The sequence below is a fragment of the Melospiza melodia genome, chromosome 5 (genome assembly GCF_035770615.1).
Source record: "Melospiza melodia melodia isolate bMelMel2 chromosome 5, bMelMel2.pri, whole genome shotgun sequence".
NCBI classification, from domain to species: Eukaryota; Metazoa; Chordata; class Aves; order Passeriformes; family Passerellidae; genus Melospiza; species Melospiza melodia.
The window spans coordinates 28,141,137-28,168,393 of record NC_086198.1 but is presented as its reverse complement, the minus strand read 5'-3'; the positions used below and the strand labels follow the sequence as shown (position 1 = coordinate 28,168,393).

The window sequence follows — 27,257 nt, the reverse complement described above, 5'->3', positions numbered from 1 at the left end:
ACATGCCTTTTGTTCATTGATTTTATAGAATTTCCTAAATGCCGCTAAAAAACCCCCAACATTACTGTTCTCCACCACAGTAAAAAAAGAATTTCAACAAGATACACAGTTTGTAGAAGAAAACCCGAAATGTTTAGTGAGCAGCTGCTTCATGTGTGTGCATTTTAAATCCCTTCTCACATAACACTTTTCCCCACACAGCTACCATCCCTGCACATCTGGCCAAGTGAATATATCACTGGTTTTTCCCCAGGAGCCTGCTATCAGCTGACCTTGTCCCTGCTCTGACAAGCAGCTCCTATTCCATCAGTCACTCTGCCATGTGGCCCACAGGTGCCACAGCCTACACATACTGCCACATTCTCACTTCACACACAGCTCAGCTGAGCTTGGCTCCCTTCAGCCATCCCCAAACCCCTGTTTCTTAAAGAGCTGACTCCATCCAGCTTGTTGTAAATGCTGTCAGACAGCTTGAAAGGGCTGGCACTGAGAGCTCTGCAGAGCCCAAGAGCCTTTCACCTCAGATTTCCTGCACAGTCCAAAGGGTCCTCCTTTCTTCCCTCTGTGGCCATCCCAGCTGAGGGCCAGCACAGGCTCCTGGAGCTGACAGCTCAAAGCCCGGCGTGTAAAATGTAACATCAGCCTGAGAACTTGCTCCTTTCCCGACTGCAAACCTGAAGCTGTTTAAAGAATAAACTCCACATCAAATGCTATCAGTGGTTTAATTTGCTGTGAGGCATATCAAAAGCAAAACCTGCAAATATGAGCATTTGAAACTGTCTCAGAAATATGGATATGTGCAACTCTGCCTCCTGAATCTTTAATCCCCTGCAACCTATTATATAGTTTACATACATAGCAATAGTACTGTAACTAAATTGAGATTAAGAAAAGTTTAAAAATATGAAAGAGATAAATTCTTTCATACTTTCATAGAAATCAGCAGCAAACACATCATGCATGAAAGAAAGGTTTCCTATCCTTTTGAGTTTTTCACTTACATAACAGCATGTACCAAGTAACAGGTTGGACAAGTCTTATCTGCATAGCAAGGACTACGTAGAAGCATAACGAGATTAGAAATGTTTGTTGAAAAGATCTGTTTATATGCTGAAAAGCCTATTTAAAAACCTTTCCTGCATTCTCTGCCAGATTCTAATTATTCAAGAAGTATTTTCTAATTTTTTTCATCTATACACAGAAGGGCCTGCTAACTTTCCTATGGTTTGTATCTCTTTTTCCATTTTATTAAGAGGTGCACATGCTCTGTAGCTGACTACCTCTCTGTGCTGGAGTTTCAAACTGCAATCGAATCATCAGCCTGAACAAAGCAGCTCATTGTCATTCTGAAAGAACTTGGCAAGTGTTCAATCTAAGCAAGAGCAATAATCCATGACAGGGTGCATTAGGCAGGTACTGATGCATGCTTAATGCACACTGCAAAGCATATACCCCTCCAAAATACACTCTGAAGTATCTTATCTCTCCTTTTTCCTACTTTTTAAGAACGTTTACATAAGCTGTTACTTTTAGCAACTACAAAAAGCTATCCCTTTAAAGAATAATAATAAACTGGATACAAATACTCTCCCACTGCAATTCTGTACACAATTACTCAACATATTTCTGTTTTTTCCAATGAAAAAAACAAAAAACAAACCAAAACAACTAATAAAAAAAACAAACCAAAACAAACACAAGCCACATTTTCACCACGGGCACCTCTGTTTAAAAAGCACCTGTTTTCCCTTGGTGCTGGAAGCAGGCAAGTGCTCAGCTCCAGCACCATTAGCCACATTTGCATGCAGGCAGTGGGAACATCACCCTGTGGCTCGCACCAAACCAACAGCCAGCTCCCGTTCCCACGGGACAGCAGCAGGCTCTGGCACTGCCGAGGCCACTGCAAACACCGCAAATCCCTGAGCTGCCTGCTGCAAGGCCGGTGCTGGGTCTGCCTCTGTGTGCGCCTGGCAGAGCCCAGCGGGCACCGGGCAGGTCCCGGGCGTGCCAGGAAAGGCCAGAGCAGCACAGGGGCTTCTGCAGGCAGGTGAGCTCGGGCATCCTTGCCTAAGGCAGCACCGGGAATCCAGGAACTGCATGTACAAGGAACTACACCTCGGGAAAGAGGAGTGCTGCTGAGAACCAGCAAGGCCAATTCCAAAGCACTTACCTCGCCTCCCTGAGCAGCACCTGAGTGCTCCTGGAGAACGCGCTCCCTGCTAACCATGCCCTACTCTGGAAAGCACACAGCTGTACACCACATCCACAGCCAGCTCAATACCCAGCTAATAGCTGTTTCACCTGCTGCTCCTAACCTAGGTAAGACATCTGAAGGGTGGACAGAGTTTCTCCAAGGACTACTGTATCTTGAAAGGCATTATCATTGACATGATCATGGTCAATGTACCACATCTCCTTGGCTGCCTAAAAACATGAGGTATTTTTTGTGAACCACGTAACACAGCAACCCCATGATTTTTACAGGGAGGCAGAGGGACAATGGATTTTCTAGCTGAAGTAGCAAACTACTACATACCAGGAGTTATCTGCCAATAATTGGGTAATGTGCTGATTAATACTTTTTCTGGGTTGCCTAAGGACACTGCATGCATGAGTATCTCGCCACTATTAATTAATCACTCTTTGTGCTTTTATCCTGGTAGAATTTACATGTTGCATACAGTGAATACCCTGAATGAGGCAATTCCTACCTCCAAAAGCACTTACTATTGTCAGTTTATTTGCCCTGCTTAGCCCGATGCTCAGACTGGCAATAAATCATCATTCTTAGCAGCTGAAGTGTTTAGTGTCTTTCATTCAATATTCAATTTCTTTCCTCCTTGCTGTTCCCCCTAGAAGTACAGTAATCATGTGCTGAAAAGTCATTTACAGCACTGCAATTAAGAGATTATTCCATTAGGCTTTGTATTTCTATCCGGTTTTATGTTTCCATTAAAAGCACTTTGTTAAACAATTGAGCAAACAACTTCATGCAACAGCAGGAGCCTCATGAGCTGATGCCTGCCAGGCAGAGCCCAGTGAAGCAGCCCAGGATGGGCAGGAGGGGCTCATGGATCCACAGAGACCCTCCTCTTAGGCAGGATCCCCAAACCAGGGACAGGACAGGCAGCATGACTGCACATGGGCAGCATCACCGGGGGGCATCAGGAGTTGGGGGAGTGACTGCTGCCAAGAGATTGGGTGGAACTGGGGAAGAGTCCCTGGCCAGACACCTGGCCAGGAGTGGGTGCATTCCTCTGTAAACACAGCATCATTTCTTGTACCTCTAGGAGCAGAGCAAAAAATGTCAAGGAAGTTCTACTTCCATAAAAACTGACCACCTCTTCAAGGAGCAAAACCTGAGAGCCAAAGGAAGTCACATCTGCCCAGGCAATGACTGTGGTGATTTCACACCAAGCTTGTGACCAATGCTGGAAAATCCCACCAAAATGCCTCAGAAATACACGTGAGGAGTTTCACCAGGCACATCCAGCATTCTGTTCACTCAGTGGTGACTCAGGGCACTTCCAGGGAATAAACCACCTTCTCTGATAACGCCCTTCCAAGCCCTTACCAGTATTTTCATGGCAGCAGCCAATGAGTTCCTGCCCTCAACACCATGGTGGCAACAGACTTGCAAGGAGAATGAATCAGCACTGCCTCTCCCCGGGGTTCCTCATCCCTGCCCTCCCACACTTGATCCGAACAACAGCCACTCCCTGCCCTCAGGATGAAGCAGGAGGTCTGTGCTCTGCTCACCGAGGGACAGAGCAGATGCTCTACAGGAACCACTGCACCGAGCTCCTGCAGAAGGTGTTCCATTCTTACATGCAGGCTGCTGGACTTTTCCTCACCCCCGAGTGTCTGCCCAGAGCTACACCCAGTGCCAAGCACAGAAAGCCCCTCCATAACCCGTGTGCCAGCAGCCAGCTTCCCGCAGCGTCACAGGGATGCGCTGACTCAGGATTGCTTCATCTCTCTGTACTCTCTGGCTGGCCCCGAAATTCATTCATGAAACATCCACAAACAGAATGAGCAACACCCCCAACAGCAGCTGACACCTCGCATAACCCAGGTAACATCCAGCCAAGCCAGCTGTAGAAAGCTAAGTATTTTCAAGAAAATGCAAGTTGATCACAGTAATTTGGAACCACGGGATAACATTCTCCACACACACTTTTTAACACATTCAGTAACTTTTCCATCTTGCCCAATTTCTTGGTTAAACAGTGACTGAAACACAGGCTGAAAAAGAGTAAAATTCTGCAAAGCAAAACTTGCCATAAGTATTTCTGGAAGCCACTTGAAAAAAGGGAGTAAGGAAAGAGTCTCACTATTTATACATTTTTCTATTCTTCTTGAAACTTCCATTAATCCTCAGAACAGCTCTTAGAATCCTTCCCAACTAGCAAATGGTGCCTTAACTCCCCATTTTTTCACTTAACAACCCTGCTTAGAAATGTGGAGCTTGTAGTAATGCATACAACAGGGAAAGAACACAGGAAATTGTAAGGTTAATATCCCTCCCTTTTCTACATCTCTTTTTCTGTCACTTCTCAGTTTCAAGCTGTGAATCAGGAATCCATTTTGAGCCCTTGCTTTTACACATGCAAAACCCATTCTCAGTGTAAAAGCTCCAGGTCAAGAATTCTTTTTGAGCACAAGCTCAAGCAGAGCTCTTTACCAGGAACACCCTTTTGAAGTGGACTTGAAAACTTAAAAGCCAAAGGAAAATAGAAAATTAGATACCAGCATAAATTCCTCTTTTCACTAAAGTACAACATTGCCTTATAATACACAGTTTAAGTCTCTCGAAAGATATGGAAGGGGTAGACCAGCTGGAACCCAGTGCACAAGCTGAAGGCTACAATTTGGCCCCAGATGAGAACAGCATAGAGAAACCCAGAGGAACCAATAAAATTTGGAGCAGCAGCTGTAACAACACCTTGTGTGTTCACCCTGCTGAGCCCTGGCACATCAATTCTCGCCACTACCTCAGCTTTCAGCACACCCTTGGCCAGCTGAACTCACACAAACCATTTCAATCCTCCTCTGGTTTCTACTTTCCATTGAGACTCAGCTGTGTGTAAGCAGGATCCTAGATCTGTATCTAGGCAGTGCCTGCACCTCCCTTGCACTCCCATCTCATTTGCACTCACCCACGTGAAACAGAAGAGGAAGGGGTGAAAGAATAGTTCAAGGGCCTTCCAAGAAAACTGCATGGCTTAATTAAAGACCTTTTAAATGTATCTTATTAACCTCAGCAACTGCTACTGGTTGTTCAGACCTCCCCCTCTCTAGGGGAAAGAAAGAAATATTGAACAAGTAAAACCAAGCCATTATTCACTTGGCAGATTACTGTACACAAACAGCCTTTCAAGTTGTTACATTAAAGTAAACACAGCTTATATCAATATCATCTGTACTTTTCCGTCATTAGGCTGCCAGGGAGGAGATGGCCCACTTTCAAGGAAGCAATTTTTACAAAAGGAAACCATTAACTTGATATTTAATCGATGAACAAAGGAACAGGGAAGTGAAGAAGAAATAGCCCAGAAGATGGGGATGGGACACAGAAGAGAGTTTTCTTCACAACACCTTCTTTTATACGGCATTTCTATCAGACTTTTCCATGGGGACAGGGGGGATATTTTCAAACAGGATTTTGATGTTTTCTCCTGCTATAGTTGAAAATAGGACCTTTTCTCCTATTTCTACTGTTTTGACTGGCACAAATGATGGCCAAATCAGAAAGTTACAGGAATAAGCACTGTTAAGGGAGCTGAGTGGAAACAGTACTGAACACAGGACCCCTGGCTAAGACACTGTGAGCTCCATACGTGTCTCTTTATAACCAAGTACAGCACAGACAGGAAAGTCAGTTCTAGGTAAGAACTGAAACCACAGTATGTGGCCAATGTTCAGTCTAAAGGACAGAATGTCAGCTAAATGTTCATTAGATTTAAAAATTAACCCAGACTGCATCTGAGTTTATAAGCATTGCAGGATGAGGGGTTGTGTGTGTGTGTGGTCAATATCTTCTTTGATTTGGGGTGTTTTGGTAGGGTTTGTTTAATACGCTCAGCTCCTCAGTTTTCACAATTCTCTCACAAGTTGTTCAAATAGTAAAACAACATCAACACACACCAATACAGTTGCCAAACCAGATCCCAAGAAGGTTTTGGTTGCAATTACCAGATTGTGCAATAATTACAAACTGCTTTCATTTATTCCAGAAGTACAGAAGGAGGTTCTGGCTGTGAAACACAGTGCCACACTACATCAGCTGTCTATATTGCAAGAGGAAGAAACAGCAATAGGTTCCCTGCACATAAATTCTGTCTGTCCCTCCAAACATGCAGGAAAAAGGAATGTGTACCTATTTACTGTCAGTCAGTTCATCCAGTTTACTTAACTGACTTGAAAAGAAAACACCCTTTCCAAATCATTAAGAACCAGACCGATTCACATGTTTAAGTAATGGAAGAACCAGCTTGGGAGCCAAGTTTTAATGTTATCAATTTCTGCAGACTGACAATTTCATCCATCTGTTTTACTCCACTGTGGTCCCACTTGTGCAGAGCTGCACTGTCAGTGCACCATGGCACCAAACAACAGCAATACTCATCAGTGACATGCTCAGGTAGGTACAGAAACTCCACTTTGGGACTGGCTCACTTGGAACCAAATCAAAGCTGAAGTCATCCCACCTACCCACTAAGAGCTTGGAACTGGTTTGGAAGGAATAGGGAACAACAGCAAATAGTTAAAGGCATCTTCAGAGGGAAATTCTAGACTGAAGCTGCTAATGTTTTTTCTTCTCCCATCCTTGGCTTTCTTCTCCCATCTTCATTTTGATTACAAATAAATAGAGAGCTGCAAGGGAAAGCTTTGTGCCACTTAATTCACTAAATGACCAAGTCTTTTTTCATATGTAAAACACTGAGTTACTGAATTTTCCCAGTCAATTTAGGTCTATTGTTCTCAATTCCTCATTGTGCAAGTCAACTTCTGCAATGGCAGAAGTATCCCAGGTCCCTGAATAATAGATCTCATTATTACAGTGTTTCTAAAAGCAGATTAGACCTTCTCAAAGAACAGCACATGATTTTACCTATTTTTCTCTCTCCCCAGTATGGGTGATTGCAGAGAATGTTCTTATGCTCTAGGACTAGTTTTTTTACCCCGGTAGTGCATTACACAGAACTAGGCATTTCCTCTACAGAGGGCCACAAACCCAGCTAAGCAAAGAGAGCCTGTTAATAGTTTGCTGAAGCCAGTCTATGTAAAATGGATAGGGGTTTGCAAACAGATAAAGATCACCTACAGTGTTCCAAAACCTCAGCAAAGTGATCACATTCCTTTTAAATATTAAGGCACTTGTTCATCTTGCTTCCAGAATGAAAGCTACAGAATGTCATGCATTAAATCAGAAACCCAAAAATCAAACCAATGACCAATTAAAAGTTAACTGCTGGATAAAGCTGAGCACTCTGCTGCAAGGGAGCTGCAGGGTCTCAGCAAAGAAGGGAGACACAGTGGTCCAGAAGAGCTCTTTGGCCAGCACAGCTTGCACCCACCATGCCACAGCCATCCTCCCAGAAGCCATAAGCCAGAAAAAGCAGCCTCCTTCACCAGTATCATGGAGCTCACACTTGGGCCAGCACAGTTATCTCACCTCTGCAGTGCACTTGCTGCCTTTCAGCTGTGCCAGCACTTTTCACAGTAAAGAAGGTCTGCAGTGACAGACAGACAGACACACATGGCAGCTTCCAGGTAGTGGCAATTCTAAGGGAGTCTTCTAAAAATCCAAGCAAAGCTCCCTGCTCTGCAGCACAGAGGGACAGACCAGGCTCTCTTTCTGTTAGCACATGTTATTTTAGTAAAGCTAAGAAGAAAAAGATCTCTAGACTGACAGCCTGTTCTCAGCAGCGCCACAGGTTTACTGACATCAGGAAAACAACTTTTCCTAGAACAGCTTGTTCTGCCGAGGGCTTTGGGGACAGGGAAAAGAGAAGAATGTCATCAAAGCACTTCTAAACTGCCAGAATATTCCCTGCCTTCAGATTAGGATGATTTTTCCAAAATAGCCTACGGGGGGAGAGGAATATTGAGAAATAGCTGCATACCAGTTACAAGGGAGAGTTTCTGAGCTCTGCTTGAAAAGATTAATTATGCCAGTAATATCTTTTTAAGCAAAACCTTACAAACTGCAGAAGAACAAAAAACCCAAAAGCAATTTCTTATCACGTCTCCAATTCTCCAGAGATGTAAATATCCCTTTACTGCTCCACAGTTTAATAATTCCTTTCCATTTCAGATGCAAGCAGACAGCTGTATTTCAAAATGCAGTGCCCACAGCTCAGCTCAGGGAGGAGGCACGTGCACTGGAGCTTCTCACACACCTCACATGCACACACCACCTGCTAAACACCCTGCCATGAAGGAGCTGATCATCACTGCTGAATACATCCCTTGCTGCTTACAGCTTATACACTATTCTAAGAAGCAAAGATATACAGAATAAAAATACTACCATACGCTCAAGAGTTTCCTCTTTTGTTTCTTTTTAAAATACTTCTTACTCAGGTTTTGGTTGAACTGGTGATATAGGTTTTTGTGGTTTGTTATTTTTTGATGAGTTTTGGGGGTTGGTTTTTGTTGCCTTTTTTTTTTATTTGCAAGTACAGAAATGAAACCCACAGTTCTTGCAGTTCTGAAAATGAGTTTTGCTGTTGTCTCTGAGGTTAACCATTAACAATTTGCTTGTTGAACTTTCTCTAAAAATTACAGCAGGGACATTATTTTCTCTTAACCTGATGGTAACATTGCAAGAACAACAGTAAAGGAAAACTTTAGGTTGCTAGTACAATAAACACTCAGAACAACTGAAGAAAATGACAATTCTACAAACAACATCTACGCCCAAACTAATCCAGAAGTCAAACATCTTCCTGAAGCATTTGTGACGAAGGTTGCCTAATCAAGTGTGCCTAGATACCTCAGCTTGACAATTCTGAAGCATTAACAGGAGCAGAGCAACTTCTCAAATGCAGTTTTGTGCCCACACACCTGCTCTTTCTCCCCGTTTGCCACCTCCTCCTTCCGATACAAGAAAAAGGCAGCAAAAGAAATGCACTCTTTAAAAAGCCATGCAGTTCAATAGGGTGATAAACAACTTCTGCACCTCAGCAGCAAAAGAGCTGAGCTGGGGGCTGGCTCTGCACACAGCAGCCACCACAGCTGAGAGGGAAGATGGGCTACAAGAGTTCTACCTCTCACCACTTTCCACAGCTGCTTGATTCTGTACTGATAGAGAATTCAACTTCACTTCCCTGAATTACCTATGAATAGGCCACTGTGGAAAATCTTCTCCTAGCACACGCAGCACCTCTTGTCTATTCTCCACAAAAGCATTCTGCTGGAGAGGCAGCTCTATCTTAATCTACTATGGTAACACCTCATTTGGGAGTGATAATTGCCCCAGCCAGTCCCACACTCTTCTCTTTTTTATCATGGACACAGATGAACTGCAGCAGCCAAAACTGCAAAACATAAAATAGCCAGTACATTTTCCACTATAACATACCACAGGGGGGAAAAAGCTCCAGGCTGTGTTCAAGACTGAACAGAAAAATACTTTCTCTATTTTTTCGAGGCTGGTGCATCTCTACAGTAACTCTTTTGTCATGCCAGCTAAGCAAACTCTGCACCCCCAACCATCCAGCACCAAAGCCAGGCCCTAGGATGACACCTTGCACTCTTCCTCACTTCACTGCCCTCCACCTCACGGAAAACAATGCCATTGTAGCATTCCCACATAACTTCAAGGGGACACCTTTTCTATTCTATTTTAAAGGCATTTAAAAGCTTCATGTATCATTCACTATGGCTCCTCTCAGAAGAAAAGTGCTGAGGAGAATTTATGCACCTCATTAAAAGCTTGTTTCCTGCTCTTCATGCTGCATCTTGCAGTTGTACTAGCAAATGATTTTCTCATAAAAAGCTGTGAGAAGAGGCCTCTCTTTGTAACACAGATTCAGACACAGGAAAATTACATGACCTAAGGAAACATCCCCTTGTATACCAGCTCAAGTATGCCATGACAAATGTACTTCAAAATTTTCAATGGCCTATTGCAAATTGGAATATCCCCTGCTAATAAAACCAAACCAACCTGAAAAAATTCCCTTCCCTGTGAGCATCTCTGTCTTCTGTGTGGCAGTGTTTCAGCTGCAGGTCTGCCTCAGAGCAACTCCATGCTCAGAAAGTCCAGGCAATAAGGAACTGCAAACTGCAAATCCCCAGCAGCCCACAAAACATGCCATAGACCATCCAGACATCTGGTTCTGGAGAAAATAGGTCTGTATTTCTAGGCAGGGGTTGTAGCAAGCAAAACCAACAGGGTTTTGTGGGATGTTTTAGCTTTCAATAGACAAGTAAACTCCAACAAGATATTGTTTCAGCCCTTCTTGACCTCCATCAGCTGACTGGAACCCAGCATCACCAGGCAATACTGGCATTTGCTTGTACCAACAGGACCCATGAAACAAACAAGTTATGAAAAGTGTCCTTACATCTGGCCTGGAAAGCTGTGAAATGACACGGAATGAACTAAAGCTGCATCACTCAAAGTAGCTTCTCCTCAGGGAAAAGTCGCAGCTTTACTCTCTTCAGAATTTACTGTCTTTTAAATATAGATAAACCCACATTTTATTTCTGCAAAGCACCACCTTTTTTCTACCAGAACGGGCAGTACAGTCTCCTCTCAAGACTCTTGTGTGTTTAGCTGGTACAACTTGGCTTTAGGGGGTGGAAACAGGGGGTTTCCCAGGTTGCTGCCCATCATTACCCTTCCCTGCAGGGCTGGCGCAGGAGAAAGAGCAGCATGAGCCCAGCAGGGATGACAGCACAACACTCAGGTTTCATGTTGCTCTGACTGTGTACTGTATTCACCTATGCCCAAAGATTTGAAAATTGCATTGGTTCTGCACACCAGAAATGATGCTAACCACGACCACACTGAAAAGCAAGTTATAGATAAGACAATCCAAAATGCTTAGCATCCAAAACAACAAAGTATTTTGTTTATCCTCCTACTGTAAATAAATGTAACCAACAGCACCTACAGACAATTTTAAATGACCTCAAGCAGCCTGAGATAAGCAGCCTGCCTCTTAAAGAAAAAGAGGCAGATATTCATCTAAAGATCCTCAGCTTGCAATTGCTGCATCAGAGCAGGTATTTTAATGAAGAAAGAAGCAGAAATGATGGGCTCTGTCAGTCTCCTCCCAAGGGTCCTGCCATATTCCCAGAGCAGCTGAATGGCACACGATGAACATCACACCACAGTCGACAAGCAACTAAATTTGTCCTTATTCAGATCAGCTCTGCTTCTGCTCACAAGTCGCTGAATACACCACAAAAACCTGACACAAGCCCTGTTGCCTGGGGACACCACAGGCATCAGATCATCTGTGCCCTCCAGAAGGGAGCACACAGAAAGCTGCAGCTGCAAACCTGCAGCTCAGCGAGCAACTTAAAAAACCCCCACAACCCCACATTATACACAAAAAAAAGCTAACTGGAGGATGGTTTCTCCAGCTAATAGCTCCAGATGTAAGCTTAAGATCATGATTTTAAAGAATGTTGTGGCATCCATTAGCACATCAGTTCCTCAGTTATCACCACTACAACTTTTAAAATACTAAGGAGCAGCAACAGGTAGGTTTCATCACCTTGTTTTCCCTACCCTTCCACCCTTCAAAACTGTGAAGCCCAAATGCCAGGTGAGCTGCTGAGGATCACAGCACTGAAGCTGAGGAAAGGATGCTGGATTTTCTTGTTTCCAAACAAGCATCCTCCCCTGTGTCACATCACTTTCGCTAGCTAAAGCAAACAGCATGTGAGAAATAGAAAACGTGAGCAGATGGACGAGAGCCTGAAGGCCTCGCACAGAGTGATACACAAACCACTACTGAGCTCAGTATCACACCACCTCATCAGTAATTTACTGAGCTTGCAAAAATTGCCTGTATTTTTTGCAAAGCACAAATAAACACAGAAAGCTCACCCATTTCTTTTGTCAGATGCCTTGCAGAGTAAACCCTATGACATGTTTTGGCAAAATGAATTCTGGAGACATGTGGCTTCTCAGTCCCATGCAGCAGAGTTCTGCATGGGATAAATAATTTTATTATTTTTATAAATAATAAAAATTATTTATTGTGAATATTAACTCATCTTTACTATTGAATAAAAGCTTCTACATACCCACAAAGCACATTTTTTTTTTAAATGGGCTGGATACCCCTGCAGATCTATGCCACGGAAACAGAAAGATCACAGGCCGTCTGGCAAATGCAATCTCTGTCCTACAGACTCATTTCTGCTGCTCATATGCACTCCTGCTCTCTTTAAATGCCTTAAAACAAACAATAATCAGAGATCTTAACACTGATCTTCAGGCATACAGAGTAACCTCTGTACTCACTGTGCTGAAATTCTCTGACACAGTTTTACAGCTTGAGCACCTCACAGCATTGTGACAGAAGCAAAAGCTAGCACACAGGATGGAGAAGGAAGGAGGGTACAGAATGCAGGTGCATGTCTCGTCCCCATGTCTGTCTCAAATGTCAGGTGTGGGGCACGGTCCTTCCACCTGCCCTGCAGAATCCAGCCCCACAGTCCCAGCCCTTGGACCATTTTCCTGCCTTCAGCCTGAGCCACTCAGCCTGTAACACTTGGTTCTCTGCACCATTCACCTTAGGGGTCAGGGATGTGGCTCCCTGGCCCCAGCACCACTCTGCCCTTTCCTGGCCAGCTGGCTGAAGCTGGGGGTACTGCTGGGACCCGGCTCCCCCGTGGCCTCCTGCCACCCAGCAGAATGGCTGTGCGACCTCTGAGACATCAGGCATGTCCCTGGCCTTGGAGCCAAGCCAAGCTCCAGGGCCAGCCAGCATCCCTAGGATTTATGCTGCATCCAGCATGCGGTCCTATTACAGCAACGCTGATAATGCAGGTCAGTAAATCATGCAAAGGGATGATACAAAGGAAAAAAAAAAAAAGATGCTAGAAACTCAATCTTTACCTTTTTGTTAAGTACTCTTTATGCAAAATAGTCCCAGTATTGGGAGAGCAGGCCATGGAAGCTGGAGAAGAGCTCAGCTGTTAACCAAGCAATCAATCTTCCCCTGCTTCTTCCCCAAACCGCAGGGCTCTGTCCTTCTCCAGTTTGTAATTTAAAGCCAGCTCTTGGCTTCAGACCTGCAGAAAGGCACCACTGTGAAAATGCACCGTGAGTGCCAAACTTATGTGTAAGATACACCACCATTTTAATTTCTTTTTTCCTGCCTGCAGGAAAGGGGAGCAGGGTGCCTGATTGGTGTGGGACTAAAGAGTAAAAATGAATTTCTCTCTTTGGCATTTCTGAAATCCCCATTAAGGCATCGTAAACGCTAAAAGGCATTTAACAGGTACCTTAAATAGCACTGCTCTATCAAGTACTACTGCTTAAGAAAAGCTGCCTCCCCCATGCTGAGTGTGAAATTAACTTCAGGCAGGACACTCCCCAACTCCCCCAAGAGCAGGCAAAATGCTGCTTCTTTAAAACCCCAGCTGAAAAGTATTTACCCAAGATCGGCGTTTTCGCTTGAATTTTGCTCCCTGACAGCAACTAAGTAACTCATTCCCGTACCCTTCTCTGTTGTAACCATACCTAGAAAGTGTAACCTAGCATTTTCTACGCTCACAGCTACCCAGCAGACACAGCCTGCTTCCCCCTGCCCACTCGCCATCCCAGCAGAACCATTCCCCAGCTTCTGAGCCAGTGCTGGAGGCAGTGACAGAGACCCCTCACGCCGGGCTGGTTAGGGGCGAACAGGAACAAATACACGCGAGAAGAGAATCAATTTCAAAGAGCTTTTAAGCAGACAAGTCCACCGGGGAGAAGGAAATCGGTTTCAAGGAGCTTTTAACTTGTTTTAACCGGGAGAGATTTGACGGGGAGCAATTAAGACTTTGCTTTTCCTGCTGGAAGAAAGTTTACGCCGGGAGGAGGGAGCGGGCACGGCGGTGAACAAAACGCAAGGACAAAACCCACCCGGGGCTCGGGGTAAAGCCCCACAGCCAGCTGAGCCTGGGCAGGAGCCAGGGCATCACAAACCCAGCTCCAAGCCAGATGCACAGGGCGCCACCAAAGTTATTTAGTGCCGTACCTCGACTGGGCAGCCATCGCGGGGTTATCCTGCCAAACGTCCTCTATCCATGAGCTCCGTCCGCAGCTGTCCAGGCTCTATCCCGCTGCCCAAGCCCGCCGTCCCATGTGCCGGCCGCCTCCCCGCCGGTGCCCGGTGCCGCCGCGCCGCGGCTCCCCCCGCCCGGGCGGCCGGCGCAGGGCTGGGGCTCGCTCATTTTGATCGACATCCGGGCGCCCGGCCCTCCCCCGGCCGCCGCTAGGGAGGGGGGCCCGCCCGGCCCCGGGGGACGGCCCCGCTCCGGCCCGCAGCCGGCGAGGCCCGGTGCCGCCGTTCGCTCGGGCCGCGGCCCCGCTCGGTGTCGCCGCGGTGCCCGGGGCGGCAGGACCGGTGGCAGTGTGAGCCCCGCGCCCGCCCCGCGCCCGCCTCCCCCTGCCCGGCCGAGCGCTCGTGGTACGGCCCGGCCTGGCCCGGCGGGCGGCGGGAGGGCCGGGCCCGGCCCGGACCCCTCCTGAGGCGAACGGGCCGAAAGGGCACGGGCCGGGCGGCACGGGCCGGGGCTGCGCCGGCAGCCGGCCCCTGCCCTCCGCCACGGCCCCGCGGCTGCTCCGGCGGCGTCTGCTTCGCTTATCTACTGGTTTATTTGGGGTTTATTATTTTATTATCATTATCATCATTATTATTTGTATGGGGGAGGGGAGGGCTTGGTTTTAGAAAGACAGACTAAAATGGCACGAATTTTTCAAAATTTCGGGAGTTTCCAAATCTTCGAAGCGAGCACAGAGCCCAGCTGCAGACAGCAGACACGCATCCCAGGTATCCCCGCAGGTACGGCGGAGGAAATCCTGAGCACGCTGCTGGAGCCGGAGCTGGAATTGCAGGCTGAGAACCTTTGGGGAAGGGTTTGTTATGGCACATGGAGCTGGTTATGCAACTTCTGCCGGGCTGCGCTCCTGGCCGCGGTTGGCAGACGCGCTCGGAAAGCAGCAATACCTGTCCTTTGCTCTGGGTGTTTCTTGGCACAATTATAGAAGCAAACTACTCCTGCAACTGCTCTTAACTAGGAATTAACCAAGAACTCAGCAGGCAAAAAAACATCCATCCGAGATCCCCTCAAATTTCTCCTCGACTGTGTATGGCTAAGGTTTCTACCGACACTGCAACAACATTATGTTCCTCCTACTTTTCTGGTTTAAAGCACAGTTTGTGTCAAAGTACTCGGGAGATACCAGGAGGAGGGTTTGTACTTGATTGTTTTCCTATTCCAGATAACCTTTATGGGAATCTCAAGTCTGAGCTATCTCCTCGGAGATTAAATAAAATTCATATCAGCTCTTTCAGGCAGAACAAAATATAACAGAGAAAAATATTCTCTAGATTTTCCACAACAGCTGAGCTTTCTCCAGGAAGAAAAAATTGTTTGCTTTCACCCAAAGTTTCTAGCAGTTTTCTACCTGCCCCCCTTCAAAAGCACTTGCACATCTGACAAATCAGTGTTTCTCCAAGGAAAGCTTTCTGTCAGAATGGGTCCTGCCACCTGTTGGCTCCTCCTTCAGTTTGTTTCCAAAATCAGCTTTTCTCACCTGGTTTATTCACCGATCAGCTATGCAAGTGTCCTCTTTTCTTACATTGCCTTTGTAGGATGTATTGCAAATGAAGGAAAATGTCTCCCTTAAGAAAAATGCAAAAAACCCAAATCAATAAAATAAGCTCTTTGTACTCTTGAGCTCATCATAAGCTCAGAAATGCACCACTGAGCTCTCTAGTTTTAAAAAACTATCAGGAAAGGCTTCCTACAGGTGATCATAATTCCAAATGCCATTTAAGCTGTATATAATATTTGAAGATCCATTTGTATCTGCCTATGCATTGGATGAGAATGGAGTTCTCCAGAGATGAAGTTTGTGATTTAAACACTTCACATAAATGCAAATCCAACCAAAAAACAAACAAAGGTGTGCAGACAGCCTGGATGCCATTTTTACTTAATTCTGAACTCCTGAAAAAGCCAAACTTCCACCCTCAGGCATCAGTGGTAAATCACAGGCTCTGGGTACATTATGTTTCTTTTAATTCCCCTCTCACCTGCTTATAGACCTACCTGTACCTGGACATGTTGTTCAGAAGGATATTTCAATAGGAAAAAAAAAAAAAAAAGACCCAGAAGTTTCAAGCAACATTATTTCCAGATAAGGTGCAGACACTGATACATTGCCACAAAATTTACCCACAACATCTACAGCAGACCCTGTAGAAGGAAGATGGGATCACTTTGCTCACCACTAACAGTGCTGGCCATACCCAGGTGTTGGTTCAGGAAGGGGAATGCAGCATCCCTTAACTCCAGAAAAAAAAAAAAAACCAAAAAAAAAAAAATGACATAATCCTAATAAAGGTATGATAATTCATTAAGCTTGTGGGACAAATGCCAGAAGCTTGTGGCATTGTGAAACAATCAGGCATGGAGTACCAATGAAGAAGGAGCACATACCAAGCAATAGTAAAATCATTAGAATAAAGACATGGTCAGTAAGGTTTCCTGAAACACATTTGCTGTAGAGTAAAACATGTTATTTGTTTTTACACAGAAATAGGTCAGATCCATGCCCTTACCACTGTTGCTGTTCAAAACACCTCACTGCAGCGCACTGCATCAGGTTTTTAAACAGACACACCCCCTTACCTTCACTCTCCAGGAGTCCCTGCTGTCCTTTAATTACCATGTGTTCTCCCGGCGCTGTTGACAAGGAATCCATCTTACCCCTGCCGTTTATTGCCCTGATGAGTCCCTCGCAGTTGGAGGTGAAAAGGGTCCAGTGGATATTGTGTTTCCCGGCCTGAGGGAGCCGTGGGTGGCCTTTCATTTGCAAAGGGCACTTCTGCAGCGGGTCAGGAGGCAAGGACTGTGCTCCATAGAGGCTCTGCTGCCCCAGCCCGGTGGAACAATCCCTGACCCCTGAGCCCCTCTGGCTGTCAGTGCATTTCTGCCTTGCATCCCTCTGCTGCCCCTACGGAGAGCCAGAGGCTGCACACCTGCAGAGCTGCTTGTGTTCTGGCAATCCCAAACCCTACACAAACCTGCCAAGGACTTGATTCTCACGTGTCTTTGCCCACGGGTAGGCAAAGAGCCAGACACACTGCAGATGTGTGTGTTGGTGCTGTAAAGCAAGGGGTACAACCCTAATGCACAGGGTTTCAAGAGTTCCACATATTTGAAGGAGTTTGTTAATCTCATCCTCAAACTCCTGCCTCCAAAGCTGAGTTGGAAAGTGAGCAAAACTCAGAAACCCATCCAGGCAAGCACACACAAAAACCAGTTCAACAAGGTAAATGAAGCTGTGAGAAATGATGAGTCTGAAGAAGGCTGAGGCAGCAAAACTCTCTGCTAACCCTGATTCAGCAAAGCACTTCCCTCTAGACTTGTTTTATTGCACCTCCTTAACCTTAGCACTTTCCAGAAGCAAAGCTGACTGCCAGGAGCACATCCTTGCTGGGCAAATCCTGGAAAGCACTTGCATTTCACTGGGGCTTACACACACTGTGTAGCTGCACTGAGGTCTTACCACCTGCACAGAGGAGCTGCGGGGCAAAGGAAAGAAACAGCTGAGTACAAAACTGAAAAAAGGGGTAGGGAAGAATACAGCCAAAAGTATATGTTGACTTTAAGAAAGAAGACTAACTTGGGTACAGTCTGTTATGCAAGTAATTGCTCTGCAGATGTTAGGAATCAAACTTTTCTGAGAGAAGAGGAAAACAAGCCTTCATCTTTCAATATCTGAATTGAAGAAAACAGATTTTAAAAAGAAACCACCTTCCTGCAGGCACCAGACTGTACTAGAGGCTACGCCCTACTAGCTTTTGGCAGCCAACAGGAGCAATTTCCATCATCTTACTTGGCATTGCTCACTTATCACTCACAATGCCTTAAAATGTTCCATAACGCCCATGAACTTTCACAAGATAAGGTTCATTCCTTGCAGATGTATTGCCAAAAAAAAGAATTTAGATGTACTTTGGAGAGTGATAGCAGGTGGTACAAGTGTAGAGCACACTGGCAGCTGTTAAAATCTAAATGAGAAACAAATGTAAACTGCATAAAAATTATCCTTGGGAGGGTTGGGCAGGAAAAGAATAATAAATTTTGCAAGTTATATGTGTATAAAACCCTCATTGTCCAAACTTCCAAAGAATTGTTCCTGCAAACACTGTACCCTAAGCATTACATCTGCATGAGGGTACCACTGAGACCCAGTGTCCAGCACTGATAATTTTTTAACAGATTCAAGTTACAAAAGGCATAAATTTTTTGGTTGGATTTAAACCTCCTTCCATGCAGTGGTTATGCTTCTAGCATTGAGGGGGGGTTTATTTTGTTTAAACAGTTCCAAAATTTGTCACAGCACCTGGGAAGCCAAGATTTCAACAAATTAATTCCTAGTTATTGCCACTGTTCTGCATGTCTGTAAATTCCATTTTAAAGGCTCAGTTTGGGTCAGCTTCTCTATAAGAGAAAAAGCAGATATTCAACATCTCTTTTACAAAAGAGCAGCATTGTACACAATAGATGCCACCCAAGCCTTGCTTCAACAGTTGAAAAGGTCAATGCAAAATGCTTTCTTGGAGTCAACACTGGGAAAAGGGGAAAGTTAAGCAAGCAAACATGAAAAATCTTCTGTTTCCAAAGCAGCAAGTCATTCCAGTAATTGCTAAGTGAACAAAAAATGATATCCAAACATTTATTTCCTCCCTCGATGTGTGCCTCCTGTGGGTGCACACTCTGCATTTAGGTTTGAGTGTGTTACATCTGAAATCTCCATTTTAAATTAACTCTCCAAAACAATTTTGTGCTGCAAAATTAAAACACAGAATACTCGCCCCCAACACACCCACAGAGATTTTCAGAGTTGTGTGAATCCCTAGATTCTCCCTAGCATTCTAAATCATTATTTAGCTATGATTATGTTCAGTGAAATACTACACAACAGGAAGGTGAGATGGAACCTAAAGAACAGATTGCTTACCTGAGGCAGGAAATCATTTGAAGTTTTGATGTGTACTAGGTTGACAGCTTTTTCCACACACAATTCCCAATACTGATAGGGTGAGGCACAATCTTTGCATCAAATGCGCAGCTTGAGAAGCTGAGTTCAGGAAAAGCTTGTGAATGCTGGGAATTCTCCTGTAAACACTCCTTTTGGTTTCAGAGAGACCTCTTAGAGCCACACACACTCATCAGTGGATCATGATGAATGTTTGCAGAATTTTGCCTTAACTGTCAAGAAACAACAAACCAGATTTAGCAATCGCCTGTCTAGAACTGCAAGGCAGTGGAAGCTGCCATATGATGTTGGCTCTCATGGCAGGTTTTTCAAAGGACCAGCAGCTGCCAAAGCCAGCATCTCTGCTGAGCTCTTCAGAACTCCTCACAGGGAACCCAACTGCAACTGGATGAGGGACACTGGCTTGAGATCTTCAGGGACATGCTAGGCAGAGAGCCTGGAATGTCCAACTGGCAGTCACCAACAGTGCTCCTGAACATACAAGCCAAACATGTGCATCATATGCAGCTAAGAAAGGGAGAACCAAGAGATCCATTTTTCCCTTCTCCCATTTCCATTCCCATTTCTCTTCTGATGCATTTCGGGTCAGCTCCTACAGAGAACTTCAGACTTAGCCAAGAGCATGACAAACGAAGCTACTGCTACTGGCTCCAGGATGTTTTGCTCAGCTTAAAGAATAAATGTGCTGTTAGGGCCTTCCCTTTAGACAACCAAAGAGGCCTCCAATGAATGTCAACATTCATGAAAAGGGGAGAAGAGAAAAAGCAAGCATTAAAAAGACAGCTATAAATGCAGTACTGGGTAAAAATTCAAAGCAATGTTCAGGAAGCCAGGAGGGAAGAGAAGGATCTTGTAGCAATTAAGCTCCTCATGTCACTGTAGGGTCAGTTCCACCTTGTAGGGTCCTCAGACACAGCTAAGTTTCAGTCACTACACAATTAGCACCAGTTTGGCTCATCACAGTAAATTAAAAAAAAAATTCCCCTTGCTTTGGTCCATACAAAGGAGGTGAACTCACTCCTACAATGCTGCTCACTCACAATGGCCACCACCTATTTCTCACCATCCTCTCTGCCCCAAACTTGTCATTGGTTCACAGTAGAGCAGAACTGGTGGCATTAACATCATTGTCACGAGATCTGGCCTGGCCCATGGGTGTGCTGTGCAGTCATGTTCTACAAAGACCTTGGAAGAAGCAAATCCTGCCTGGAAACATGTTAAAGAAGCCTTGATTAATTAAATGCAAGATCACCTCAGCTAAAGCAAAGTCTCAAACAAGAAGAAATAGGACAGAAAATGTTTACATTTCATTTTGTGACATTCATTTACAGCATGCCACGCTCCTGATTGAGTAAAATGACTTCTGGCAGGGGTCCAGGCTACAGGAGCTTTATGTGAAGCCTCATGAACCAACCCACTTAGAGCAACTGATACAAAACAGGAGCACAGGTGCTTTGATGATTAGATGAAGCAGCTGAGCTCTAGGTCATGGCTTTAACACCAGGTGAGGGACCATCAGACAGCCGTTCTGCAGCCACAGAAGGAGGAGTTTCCTCAGCTGAAGCACAGACCTCACACTGTAACAACATGGGCAGATGGAAATGCACGCACACATGACTGAACAGGGTGTGGGAAAGCCTGCTCTGCTGCCAACTCATCTTAACACAGCTAGGAAGCATGTGAAAGCCAGCAGTAAAATCTAGATTTTACTAAACAGTCTACAAGTTTTGCAAATGCTTTTGACAGAGTCAGGTTTTCTACCACACTGATGCCCCATGGATTTGTTGATGTGTGGGCAGTAACCTGATGTATTCCCCCAAGTTACAAATGCTTTTCCCACCAAGTTATGCTTCATTTCCTGGGAGAGTTACTGAAGAAATCCTCCTGAGCCTACCACAAGGAAAATTAAGCAGGTGATTGGGAAAAGCTAGGATGGATTCACCAAAGGGCAAATCATGCTTGACAGAGCTGATCACCTTCTATGGCAGAGGAACTGCTCAGTCCAGGTGGGGCAGGTGGTTGGATTGTTTACCTGGATTTCTGCAGGGATTTCCAAATGGTTTTCCACAGCCTCCTCCTGCACAGACAGACACATTATGGTCTAGACAAGTGGTGCTTGCAGTGGGTGGGGAACTGGCTGGCTGGAAGCACCCAGGAGGTGCTGGTAAACAGCTCCTCTTCAGGCTGGTGACCTGTCACAAGTGGGGTCCAAACTGTTTAATATCCTCACAAGTGATCGGCGTGATGGGACCAAGGGCACCCTGGGGAGGTTTGGCAAGTGGGAAACAGGCACTTGGGAAGAAAGACTCACCCTGCAGGAAGACCTGGACAGGCTGGAAGAGTGGGTACTCTGGGTTACTTGGGCTAACATGAACCCTATGAAGTTCAGCAAGGACAAGTGTAAGGTCACAGAACCTGCTTGAAAGACAAAAGTAAGAGCTAGACAGAGGATGTTTTTAAATATACATTTCACTTTGACTAGACCCTTCGTAATGGCTTCGTTAGAATTATGATTGCTCGGCACAATTCCCTTTTGGATTCCACTCCTGGATGAGCTGATTCATACACAGTGAGTGAGGCAACTTTATGTTCCAGAGGAAGTGGAACATTTTGAAATGCCCTTTGTGGAAGTCACCTCTTTCCATTCACCTCTTTCAGCTATGCTGAGCTCCTGTGGACTCTAAGGTGAATTTTTACAAAAATTAACTGGAATGTAACATAATCTACCTCTCCACATACATAATATGAAAAATTTCTTGTGTCAGGTGCTGATTTGTGCTCTTACCTAGGGTCAAGAACACTGGCAAACCTCAAAAAATTAAGTGAATTAGACAACTGGACAACATGACACAAACTGCACAATAAATTGTGCAAGGGAAGCCAGGAGGTCTTGAATGATAAGGTACCTACGTGTTTCCCTTGGCTGCACTTGTTTTCTGCCCAGTTCCACAACCTTGGAGTGCAAAAGAAAGTTATTGTACCTCCAGGAGCCTCTGATACCATGCCCAAATTCAGAAAACAAGTTCTAAAGATTGCATTATCCCTATGTGCCATAAACCATGTCACTGGTCACCCAAGAGACATGTAAATAATGTCTCTCTCACAAGAGAGTAATAAAAAGAGAAAGAAAAAAGATAAAGTGATTTGGGGGTGAAGAACGTAAGTGTTCTTGAGGTAAATAAGGCAACCCTCCTTAGTAGTACACCCATGTGGCTGGACACACAAATCCCACTTAGGCAAATATTTCTGTTGAATTCTCTGCTGAGAAAACACTGATTTCTAAAGCAACCATCAACATGCCAGGGCTACACATCACTGGACAAGGAGTTTATATCCAAATTCCCAGGACCAAAAGGCCCAAGACAAGTAGCCTGAGCTGCTGGGAGCACAAAGCAGTCATGGTAAGGACTTATCACAGCAGACAGAATTGCCGAATGCTTACAGCAATACAGGGATTTGAAACAAACAAAACAAAATTTAAGCTCTGCTGGGAAAAAAATGCAGCTGTGCATAAAAAAGCAGGTTACAAAAAGAGGATGAATACAGAATAATTATCATATGAATGGACAACCTTGCAGGGCTCACAAAACTCCTGCCTAAATCTAACCTTGTTTGCCAGTGATTTATGATTCCCTGAGAAAAGCAAAGCAGGTAGCTGTGCTTCAGGGAATTATTTCCAGTATGGGACTGGGTAGCATAAGCAGATTGTGCTGATGGGAAGACTGGCAGTGCTCTAGGAACACTACCATTGAGGAAACACCTCCTGACAACCTGTTATCTGTAGCATCAGCATGATTATCTTTTCATAGAAGAACAGGGAACACAGCCTTTGTGTCATTATATCAAAATTCAGCTTTAGGAGGAGCCAGGCAGTGTCACCTCTGCTTCAGAGCATTCAGCACCTGTTGAAGATATTGAGGGGATAAATAGAATTGACCTTACTTTATAATTTAATTTAGTGCAAATGAACATTTTTTTCCTGGATGCATCAAGATGACCCAGACCAGTTATTTTAATTACCAGGTCAGAGGTCACTGTTCTTTGAGACATTACTATTCCTTGTTAGAAGAACTAACTTTAAAAAAGCCTTGTCACATTCTAGGACTGTACTGAACACTGCAGAATCTCAGGACAGATTTGAACACAGGAAACCCACAACTGTGGGACCCTGCCTTATGGGACGTGTTCATTCTCTATCCAGCAGTAGGTTACACGCAGGAGATACAAGGAAATGCAAGGAAAGTTCTGCTGCACTACCCAGCACATTACCACTCAAGGCCAGGGTATTTTTAAACCCACAAATGTTTGACAAGTGAAAATTTATTTCCTTGACAAGTGCTAAAGGAGCTGTGGAGAAAGTGACCCCGTTCTACAGTGCATGGCCAAGAATTCTCTTGCTTTATTTTCTAACCCTATCCAGCTTCCAGAAGGCTTCTGCAGACTTGCTCAGCACATCAAATTTGGCTTACCCACCTCAAGGAGACAGAGAGATGTTACACACCAAATACTCAGCACTCTCCAATTTCAGTGGGCTTGGTCTGAAAGCAATGTTAGAGGTGGAACCAAAATCAAGTTCCTTTACTGAAGCTTTGAGTTCCACCTCTGACAAGGCTTCAAGGAAAGGGAGTTTTAATTGGATATCCCCATGTATCTGTTTTTGAGGACAGTGCAGGAATATCTGGCTTTAATAGAGCTGAGAAGGCAAAACAGACCATACAAGCTCCTTGTTACTGAATACCAGGATACATCTGTGACCAAGTAAACTTGTTTAGAGATAATAATTTGTTTGGGAATCTGGCTATTGTACAGTCAGAGCCCTACCACAGAAAATTTTTGACTATGGAGGTCATCACAGTACAAGGAAGATGAAATTCATTTCCTAGAACCCACTTGAGGAAATTAGCAATTAAATCGACTCCCGGCCCAGTGATTTATCCTTCAAGTCATGTTCTCACAGCCAGCAAGATCTTTCCAGCACTTCAATAAAACAAAACCAACCACCCTTTTCCTAACATCTCATTAAGAAGCAAAGCTCCCTGCAGAGCCCACTGGGCTGGCCAACACAAAACACTAGGAATTAAGTCCAAGAAGCAATGCTCAAACTGAGGTCTGAATGTCAGCCACAGGATGTGGTGTTGTTCTGCCTTTTTTTGTTGTTTGTTTACCCAAAGCAGCAGTGGAAATTCAGTCATCATGTCCACAGCAATACAAGATTTTCTTTCCATGGTGGCTATTATTAATTTTATCAGAAGCTGACACAAACTGGATGGACCAAGATGGGTATTAGCAAGAGATCTATATAGGCCAAAATTTCAGACACAAATGGTCATTTTCATCCTCACTCGCTCATGGGAGAGGCTGGTGTGAAACATCCCACTCCACAAATTCTCCAATGCCCAGAGGATGTGATAGATTCACCACTGTCAAATATAACACCTTCATCAGTCAAAACTCCACTGGACAGGCTACTTGAAATTGAATAGGAACTCCAGAAGGAATTTTCCAAAAGACAGAATCCAGAAGTTCAGTTTACCTCCAATTCCAACCCAGTGGCTGTGCTCGTTTGCAGCAATCACTGCTCAGAACCACGTGTCATGGGAGCTTGTTATCTCATCATGTATGTGTAAGTCTGCCCTTCATTGTCTTTTCAGTATATCCAATACAGCATTAATTTGTATCAGCCCCTTTTTGTCAGCATTTTCTTTCCCAGTGTTGAGTTGGCCTTTTCTTCTCTGCTGGCTTGTTCATTCATTTATTTGCCACTTTGCCCAGCCAGGAGAATGTCATTCTCTGAATGAATATTTGGTGAATGAACGCTCTTAATATTCAGAACCCTTGCTATACAGCCCTCTTGAAGCTGCTTAAATGCTGAGTAACATTTTCCTGAGTTTACTCCTGAGATCAGCTGCACTGAGAAGGCAGCACAGGACAGATTCTCCCCTTCAGCTGTGCCAATATCCACAAGCCATTTGATGTTTGCCCCAAGTCATTGCCCTGATGACTTATCGATCAGTGGATGTCACAAATTCAAACTTCCCCCCCAGATGATGGTTCTTTTATTCCCTGCACAGGTAGTTTTAGAAGGACTTCAGTTGTAAGGAAACAAGCTGTTCAGAAGCATTCAAGTAACAAAAGCAATGAACCCTCAAAACAGTTTCCAAAGAGCAACAGGAATCCCTCCTTTGTTGCCCTTCTCTTGCAGGCAAAGACCAGCAAGGAAAACTAGGATATGATAAACTACTAATGGCACAGGGTTGCTTGTGTGGCAAAGCATTTGTGCTTCTGTCAGCTAATTCTGGCTGGAAAAACAAAAGGATTCTTTCTCTCTTGGGTTAATACACAGGGTCAGTTCTTTAATTACAACTATAATGGATTAAATGTCAGTTTTTTCCCTAGTCTGGTACACTTCCTGCTAAAAATCAGATACCTATATAAAGGAAAATCCCTTTCAGCTGGAGCATGTCCTGGATGCTTACTCAGCAAGGCATCCCAGTTCCAAACAAAAAAAAAAGCCTCTCAAGATTTTTTGCCCCTGCAAATCATATATAGTCAGCATAGTAAGAAAGCACACAGCAATATTCCTTTCAAGGAACTAGGCTGCTTAATAATTTTACTTCTCATTTCTTCAAAGAGGGCATAAGGATTTTAAGTAATCTAATCATTTGAAGAATAAGATGAATATATTTCCAACCAGATTTTCCACAGAAACCAAGTTTAAGCCATCCCACAGCATAAGCACATCCATTTTTCTATAATGAGTTTTGAGGTGTGGGGTCTGTTTCAACCAAAGTGACCACACCAGGTGTCACAGAGGAGAAGTTCCACCTGCTTACCAGAAAACAGACAATCTTCCAGTGTCCTCAGCAAGTGTCAGACTAGAGAGCATTCAATCTTTATTCAATATTCTATACCTCAGCACTGAGACAAAAACCCAAGGAAATTCAGAGCACTTCTCAAAAGAGGCCAAATGTCACCTTTCACCATACATGCATGATTTCTCAGTAACACCTGAATACTTTGTGTGTCCATGTGTTTTTGTTTTTGTTTTTTTTTTTTTTTTTTGGTGCAGACCTCTGCTTTCTTTGTTTCTGTGTGTGTGTTTGTCCTTTTTTTGAAGAAGGGGAGATTTGGTCAAGTTAGTTATCCTCTGCTTTTTTGTGTGTCCACCATTCAAAGGAAGTTGGGTATAATGCACCATACCACAGCTCATCACATATCAGTGAGGACAAGCAGCAAAATCTGGAGTTGTTTACTGATCTATGTTTCCCATAAGCTGTAATCTGAAGCAAGCTGTTTGTGCTGTACCTGCAGGGTGTTATACAATATCTGTTCCTGTTTCTACATTGTTTGGCATGTACCTGAAAACATTTAAAAGAAGAATTTAACTGCCTTAACCATGCTGTCTGGTTACCATAACACTTTCTTTTGTTTCTAACACCCAGACATGCCCAAACCCTCTGAACTCACTATTTATGTTAAAGCAGCTGCAGTGTATTAACTAGCTGTGTTTACTTACTTTGCCTGTATACAACTGTTGTCTTGAAAATCTTCTGTCTTCAATTTATATCTCCTTCACATAGGTATACTGCCAACATGGCTAATCAATTTACCTCTGCTTCTATCTACACAGAATTGATTTTCCTTCCTCAAACTATGGTGCTCTGTAAGACGCACAATTTTGCTGTTATGCTGGAGGGAATAAAATACAGAGTATTACTGAAAAGTGGAAAAGGCTCTTTCCTTTTTTAAGTCATGCCCTTGCAAGGCAATGGTCACCTCAGTTTTGGGACACTGGAACACTGTAGGCTACTACTTTAAAGAGTCAAAACCTTGAATAATAACCAGCCTCTGAACTTACTTCCACCACTTCAATGCAGAATGCTGTTAAACTAGCACTCTTACACCCTTTCTGATAGCACAAAAGCTTCAGTTATGTCAAGGACTATTGGGACAGGAATATTGCCCTAGCCCTCAAATGACCACTTGAGACTGCTGGCATTTA

At 44.4% G+C, this 27,257-nt stretch overlaps 1 protein-coding gene across 2 annotated transcripts in view; it reads right to left on the bottom strand.

Moving 5' to 3' along the window:
- AFF1 (ALF transcription elongation factor 1) overlaps positions 1 to 14,345 on the bottom strand; it is a 67,187-nt gene extending 52,842 nt beyond the window's left edge. For both annotated transcript variants that reach the window (XM_063156707.1, XM_063156708.1), the window contains exon 1: positions 14,217 to 14,345. In XM_063156707.1, coding sequence (XP_063012777.1) covers positions 14,217 to 14,233 — 17 coding nt within the window. In that variant the 5' untranslated portion in view covers positions 14,234 to 14,345. The remainder of the gene's footprint in view (positions 1 to 14,216) is intronic.
- Positions 14,346 to 27,257: the final 12,912 nt, after the last annotated feature.